We start from the raw sequence: 7,592 nt of genomic DNA, 5'->3' as shown, positions 1-7,592 counted from the left end.
ACCAAAGCAGCGAAGCACAGACATGGCAGCACACGCCTCACCACAACAGCGGCCTTCCCGCGCGCCTCGCCGTCTGGGCCCGCCCCTGGAGGCGTGTGGGGAGGGCGCCACCCGCGAGGAGCTGAGGCCCGCCCCTTCCGGCCCCAGCTTCCGGTCTTCAGGCGACTGCCCACCTCTGGGCCTTGGGTTTCTTCTGTTGACTTGGGAATGAGCCAACTGCCGCCTCCAAAAGGTGGTGGGCTTTAAAGGCCTCCTTAGCCAGCTTTGGGCTAACTTTTTTCCAAAGACTTCTCTATCAGCATGGGATGCGCGAGGGACAATCCTGGGATCATTTCCCGATCGCTCTCTCTGCTTGGCCCAGACCAGACGCCATTGACCCGCCTTTGGGCATGGCCTTCGGCCAGCCACGATTCAGACAGTCTTGGTCATCGAATACCTACTGGTTGCAGGTCCTCTAGAGCTGGGTTGGAGTGAGGAGGAGGGAAAAAATATCTGCACCATTCCTCCTGCCAGGGTAACCGATCAAGATATGCTCCTACAACAATCTGACTGCAAAACAACAAAAGCTATATTTCAGTTTTCCTCTTAATACTCTCTTACTCAGTTGGCTCGCCAGCATTTTGCCAAATTTGGAAGGTAAGTTAAAGATGATCTGTCTTAAACATCCCCCAAATCTAAAAATTCATGTTGGAAGCCAATGCCTCAAAGAGATAGGCAAAGCCAAGCCCTCCCAGTCCCCCAAAGCACTCAACCCTGCTGGGGAATCTGACCAAGAGCTAACTGGAGATGCTAGTGTACAGAGGAAACAGTGATTTCAAGTAAGAGCAATCCTGATGTGCTATGGATTTGAAATTCAGCTGCTTCTCACCTGGGCAAATAGTGTGCTTCAGGGAATGTAGCTGCAAGGATTTAGTTGCAGTTACTGATTTCCCCCAGGCCATGTAGGGGTAGCTCAATTATATGGAAATGCTCACGTGTATGTGTATATTTTCAGGGGAAAAGTCTGGGGAGAAATACACACCAAAGTGTTAATATGCACTCATTCATCAGGTACTACCTATTTAGGTCCTAGACCCTGGGTTACAAAGTGAGAACTAGCTCACAGCCTTGCAAGAGACAAATGGGGGGCAAGACTAATACCTTTGGTTTATTTTCTTTGTATTCTTCTCTTTGTTTTCCACAATGTGAATAGATATCTTCTCTAGCAACCACCAAAAAAGGTTTTATTTTGAAAAAGGAAAATACTTTTCCTACTGAGGGCGGAGTCGGAAGGAAAGGATCAATCCCAAAGTCCCTCGCTCAGTCCCCAAGGTTCCCACGGAACCATACATGGGAGCGTCTTAGTATCCTGTGGTGCAACCCGAAACAGCGGAAGTAAGGGATCTGCCATCGATTTAAGCCGTGTTCCTCGTACTGTTCTGCAGAAAGACCGCAGGATGGGTGACGGGCGAGAGTTATAATTACAGCCACCTTGGCAGGACCCCAGCGCACAGGGAACAGGTTTCATAGACATAGGTTCAATTCCAATAGATCGCTACTACCGGAAACGGAAAGCCTTGGGCAGGCTGGCGATTGGACGCGGAGCCGGAAGCGGAAGCTGAAAATTGCGTTTGGTGGCTCCCGATATGGCTGAGGCGGTGGGTGTTGTGGCCGAATCCCTTGCGGGAGACAGGGCACGGGCGGCGCGCACTGTGCTAGATCAGGTGGTGCTCCCGGGTGAGGAACTGCTGCTGCCCGAGCAGGAGGACGCTGAAGGCCCAGGAGGTGCTGGGGAGCGACCGCTGCGCCTGAATGCGGGGACGCGCTCCCGGGGGCGCGTTGTGTGCGGCCCGGGCTTGCGGCGCTATGGCGACCGCCTGCTGGTCACCAAGTGCGGCCGCCTACGTCACAAGGAGCCCGGCGGCGGCAGCGGCGGTGGCGTGTACTGGGTGGATTCACAGCAAAAACGGGTGAGCTGGGACTCCGGAGAGGTGGTACTTCCCTCGCTCTGGGAAGAAGCAGGGGTGGAGCCCTGGACCTCTTCTCTGTTAACGCTACTCTAGAGCCACCGTAGTCATGTGCCCACCTCTGCATCCCCTTTAGAACATTGTGAACAAATGAAACGTGGCCTGAGAAGGGCGACCAGGAGAGAAAGGTGACTGGAAATCTTGGCGTCTAAGAATTTAAGGATTTTAAGACATGGTCATTCCTTCAAAATCTCAATGGCCAGGGAGCACCAGCCCTGTCTTTTGGAGTCCCAAAGGGCAGAAATCCAGACTCAATGAGTGGATGTTCCAGGGAGTTAAATTTCTCTTAGAATAAGTAAGGACTTTAATATGGGAAAAACTGTCTAACGGTGAAATAGCCTTCCTTGGTTATAAGATCCCCTATACCACTGGACTTAATATGCCAGTAGAAGCTCTAGGGACTTCCTGATAAGGATACAAGACATATGGGATACTGGCTGAAATGAACAGAGTATTAGAAGCTGTAAAGAGAGTTTATGATGTGATTGTTTTTCTTTTACTGAGAGTAACATGATCAATTTGTTGTTGATTTGTATTAATTTGTAAACTTGAATTTTAAAATATTTTCTAAATAACTCTAATGACAGTAAAGTGACCAATAAAGACTTGAAGATATCTTCCAAGATACCTTGGAAATGATTTTCATTTATGGCTGCTCCTTCATTCTGTTTTCTTTTGTAGTATGTCCCAGTGAAAGGAGACCATGTGATCGGCATAGTGACAGCTAAATCTGGAGATATATTCAAAGTTGATGTTGGAGGGAGTGAGCCAGCATCTTTGTCTTACTTGGCATTTGAAGGTGCAACTAAAAGAAACAGACCAAATGTGCAGGTAATGATGGGAGCCTTTGGTTTCAAAAATAAGAAAAGTATGGGGCACCTGGGTGGTTCAGTCATTAAGCGTCTGCCTTTGGCTCAGGTCATGATCCTGGGGTCCTGGGATCGAGCCCTGCATGGGGCTCCCTGCTCGGCGGGAAGCCTGCTTCTCCCTCTCCCACTGCCCCTGCCTGTGTTCCCTCTCTCTCTGTCAAATAAATAAATAAAATCTTTAAAAAAAAATAAGTATAAAAATATCCAGAAACACTGAAATCTCCAGAAGCCTACCTGAATTGTCTCCTAAGCGTGGCCTATTTTCCCAGTTCTGCAGGGTGATCTCTGAGCATCTGTGTAATCGCTTCAGGCTCCACGAGTTCCTTCCAGTGCTCCAGCTCTGGGACCAGAGTCAAATACTTACTTTACATTTGCCGTATTGGGGTGGTTTCATCTCTACTGAGTTGAAAGGTTATATCTGTTGTTATCTGTTATGTCTATATCCACTGGACAAGGAAGTAAGCCATAGGCTTGGGGAGGTAGGAGGGGTACGTAATACAAATTGCCTTATCAGCCAGCCATGCAGCCTGATTGTTAAGTCCTGGGACTGGCATCTCACAACTTCAGTCATGTCACTTTTCCCAACAATCTCTTCTTGGAGCTGACAGAGGAGCATTCTTGTTACCTCAAGTTTTCGATTTGGGCTTTTCAGGTAGCATAGCCACACTTTGTCCACCTAGAAATTTGGTGGTTTCTTTGCCCCTTCTCACTAACATTTCATTTGTGTTTAGTTGCTTAATCTTTACTGATCCTATTTGTTTTTATCTTTGATGTTCTGCTTCTTCATCCATGTATAGCTCCATTTTGCAAGTTCAGACCTTAGCTACTTTTTTTTTTTTTTTAAGATTTTATTTATTTGAGAGAGAGAGAGAGAGCACGAGCAGGGGGAGCAGCAGAGGGAGAGGGAGAAGCAGACTTCCTGCTGAGCAGGAAGCCCACTGCAGGGCTCCATCCTAGGACCCTGAAATCATGACCTGAGCCGAAGGCAGCTGCTTAACCGACTGAGCCACCCAGGCACCCCCAGACCTTAGCTACTTTTTGACCAGACCTGATCAGTGACCTCCTCATTAACATCCCTGCCTGTACACTTTTGTTCTTCCATCTGGGCTTTTTGAGAGCTGACAGCCTCACACACTTCCCTTTCTCAAAAAAAACCAAAACAAAACAAAAAAGGTTTCTTTAAAGCCTACAGATTTCATTGGCATTATCTCCAAAAGTTTTCCCTCATCTATATCTTCTATGTAGCCATGCTTGAACTCCCCTCACCCCGAACTATTTAATAGCACCACTGAATTCATAAGTCCCTGTCCCCTCTAGCTGGATTGCTCTATCTCCTTAGCCTGTGGAACACACGCTTATTTTTTGAGACCGAGGCTAAACACCACCACCTCTGTAAAACCATCCCTTATCTACAGGCACCTTTGTTACAACTTTAGCACCTACAAGGTCTTAAATGAACTTTGTTATTTATATGTACATCCCCACTGCCCTCCAAGACCACATGCTTCTGAAATGTAAAGAAGTCTTTTGTTTCTCTTTAGTTGCTAGTCATGGAGGAATAGCAGATACACAACAGAACAAGTTCTCTCCTCTGTTCCCTTTGTTTCATCATTTTGAAGTTCAACTCTGAGGTTTTTGGTTTTTTTTTTAAAGATTTATTTATTTGAGAGAGAGAGAGTGGGGGGAGAGAAAATCTCAAGCAAACCCCACACTGAGGGCAGAGTCCAATGTGGGGCTTGATCGCACAACCCTGAGATTATAACTTGAACCAAAATCAAGAGTTGAATGTTTAACTGATTGAGCAACTGGCACCCCATATGAGGTTTTTAAGTAAGTCTTGCATGAAGTATCAGTGAATTACCATTGTTCATTTTGCTTTGGATAATTTGCATGCCAAGGGTTTCCAGTCTTCTGTAATTCCCTAGGATAGTGCTGTCTACTAAAACTTGCTGTGATGATGCTAGTGTTTTACATCCACACTGACTAGTATGGTAGCCACTAGCCACATGTAGCTGTTGAGCACTTGAAATGTGGCTAATGTAATTGAGGAACTGATTTTTAAATATCTAACTTTAATTAATTTAAATGTAAGTTTAAATAACTACATGTGGGTAGTGGTTACTATATCGGATGGTGTAACCCTAGAGGATGTTGTCTTGAGATAGCTCCCAGTCTGAGGAGGGTACACATCTTAATGTTGCCCCCTCTTTTTTTTTTTTTTTAAAGATTTTATTTGTCAGAGAGAGAGGGAGCACGAGCAAGCACAAGCAGGAAGAGCGACAGGTAGAGGGAGAAGCAGGCGCCCTGCTGAGCAAGGAGCCCAGTGTGGGACTCAGTCCCAGGACCCTGTGATCATGACCTGAGCCAAAGGCAGATGCTTAACCTACTGAACCACCCAGGCATCCCTTTAACGTTGCCTTTTTAAAGACTCAACTCCAGAGTGACTATGCGTATTCTGGATATTTGGTCCATTAGCCACAGAAGTATAGATGGCTGGCATTGCTGCCTGTGAGAAAGAACCATAGCAGCACCTATAGAATGATTTGCTGGGGGGCACCTGGGTGGCTCAGTCAGTTAAGTGGCTGCCTTCAGCTCAGGTGGGCTCCCTGCTCAGTTGGGAGTCTGCTTCTCCCTCTCCCTCTGCCTCTCCCCTCTGCTCATGCACTCTGTCTCTCTCAAATAAATAAAATCTTTTTTTAATAAAGATTTTATTTATTTATTTGACAGAGACACAGTGAGAGAGGGAACACAAGCAGGGGGAGTGGGAGGAGAAATAGGCTCCCCACCGAGCAGGGAGCCCGATGCGGGGCTCGATCCCAGGACCCTGAGATCAGCGCCTGAGCTGAAGGCAGTCGCTTAACGACTGCGCCACCCAGGCACCCCAAATAAATAAAATCTTAAGAAAAAGGGGGGAGGATGATTTGCTGAGAGGAAATGAACTGTTTTTAAATTATCATTTTAGGTTGGAGATCTCATCTATGGCCAATTTGTGGTTGCTAATAAAGATATGGAACCAGAGATGGTCTGTATTGACAGCTGTGGACGAGCCAGTGGAATGGGTGTGATTGGACAGGATGGTCTTCTTTTTAAAGTGACTTTGGGCTTAATTAGAAAGTAAGTCCTGATGCCTTCTGGCTCGCCTGTCTTCTTTTATAATTATACTTTCTTGGAAAGCTGACTCATCTTTAGGGTTTGGATTCTTTGTAACAATATTTGAATGTCCTCAAAGTTAAAAATCAGTATCCATTTTTAGCACGGTTATAAACTCATGCATTTAGTCCCATTCTCTCTTCACACACACTTCTTCATGTGAATACATTAAATTCATATGTATCTGGTGGTGGAGTTTTGTGTTGGTATGTATGGAGTCTGGGCTTCTCTCCCAGAAAGTCCGCTGTTCCTTACAGCTGATATACTCAATCCAAATATGAAAACTGGCATTTCCTCCTCCTAAGTCATTTGAATACAGATGCAATTTACAATTGTACAAAATGACCAGATTTTTCTAGTAATGGGGGTAAAATGCAAGTAGGCCGGTGTGCTCTAAAAGCTTATGTATACATTCACATAAGGCTCCTGCTATTCTGTCCTGGTAGATTTAATAATTCCCAGAGGTAGGTTCTGTTAGGTGTTTAGACCTTTACCTACCCAAAGCTGTGCCCTATTAGAGAACTTTACTCCTAGAGCCCCAGAGCCTTAGAGCTCAGTGTTGCATGCCTCTCTTTGTTACTTATTCTGCAGATTTGGACAATTCCTTCAAGACAGAGAAGCATGTTATTAACCAAGCAGCACCCTGTGGTTTGAAAGTCAATGCTTCTCTCCAAGTACTGAATTTAATACCAGGGAATAACTTAACAGGAAAATAAGCTTAAACTGTTCTTTTAGCACCGTAGATAATAAAAAAGCTAGGATTCTAAAGCCTAGAAAAAAGGTGCTGACAGTATAGGGGAAGAACTTTATACATTTTTGTAAAGTTGGTGACACAGGGAGTTTGATTTCTTTGTAGAGGATATAACCCACTGTTGTGACCTGTGGTATACAGCTAACTGTGCTTGGATGAAAGGGGGCAGCAAATGTCATGTGCCTTGTTCTTGGATGATGTTGGTGGGTTTTTGAATAACTGTGGAGAACTGTCCAGAAACTAGGAATCTTCTTTTAAAGGAGAGTCAGGTCATACCCTACCACTTCATTAAATTTAGTTTTCTTTCCATCTCCTCACCAGGCTCCTGGCTCCAGACTGTGAAATCCTACAGGAATTGGGAAAACTCTACCCACTAGAGATAGTATTTGGAATGAATGGAAGAATATGGGTTAAGGCAAAAACCATTCAGCAGACCTTAATTTTAGCAAACATTTTAGAAGCTTGTGAACACATGACAGCAAATCAAAGAAAACAGATCTTCTCCAGATTGGCAGAGAGTTAGATGGAATTTTTTATGGGTCAGTTGACCCAAGAGACCATGGGTTTCCTGGGGAAAAATTTTTCAGGGGAACCTCTCCCCATTAAACATTCAGAAGACAAAATGTGAATATACATATTGTCTTAATTAAAGTCCTAAATAAAATATTTTTATAAAAATGTTACTAGTTGCCACCCATGTTCTTGTGGGTGAGAAAAATCATTATAAAATAATGATGTATTTTTTTCTTTACAATAAAGTTTACTAAAAGTATTATGGTTTATTTGGTGTTAACTCCTTTAGTTTTGCTAAAGTGC

The 7,592-nt window shown here is 44.8% G+C and overlaps 1 protein-coding gene across 1 annotated transcript; it reads left to right on the top strand.

Moving 5' to 3' along the window:
• The first annotated feature begins 1,454 nt into the window (after nt 1–1,454).
• EXOSC3 (exosome component 3) lies at nt 1,455–7,548 on the top strand. The gene is made up of 4 exons (XM_045882714.3): nt 1,455–1,949; nt 2,688–2,837; nt 5,838–5,989; nt 7,098–7,548. Exons 1-4 carry the CDS (start codon nt 1,626–1,628, stop codon nt 7,297–7,299), a joined length of 828 nt encoding a protein of 275 aa, XP_045738670.1. The 5' UTR covers nt 1,455–1,625; the 3' UTR covers nt 7,300–7,548.
• Nucleotides 7,549–7,592: the final 44 nt, after the last annotated feature.

The sequence above is a fragment of the Mirounga angustirostris genome, unplaced genomic scaffold, assembly GCF_029215605.1.
Source record: "Mirounga angustirostris isolate CCGP_5_RB_7025 unplaced genomic scaffold, mMirAng1.0.hap1 SCAF_15, whole genome shotgun sequence".
Taxonomy (NCBI): Eukaryota; Metazoa; Chordata; class Mammalia; order Carnivora; family Phocidae; genus Mirounga; species Mirounga angustirostris.
This window is presented reverse-complemented; position numbering and strand designations above follow the sequence as displayed.

Excerpts from the sequence above, each read along its gene's own strand:
- EXOSC3 (XM_045882714.3), top strand. The coding sequence starts at position 1,626 with ATGGCTGAGGCGGTGGGTGTTGTGGCCGAATCCCTTGCGGGAGACAGG. Across the intron at positions 2,838-5,837 it reads GAAACAGACCAAATGTGCAG|GTTGGAGATCTCATCTATGG; the intron begins GTAATGATGGGA and ends TTATCATTTTAG. Across the intron at positions 5,990-7,097 it reads ACTTTGGGCTTAATTAGAAA|GCTCCTGGCTCCAGACTGTG; the intron begins GTAAGTCCTGAT and ends TCTCCTCACCAG.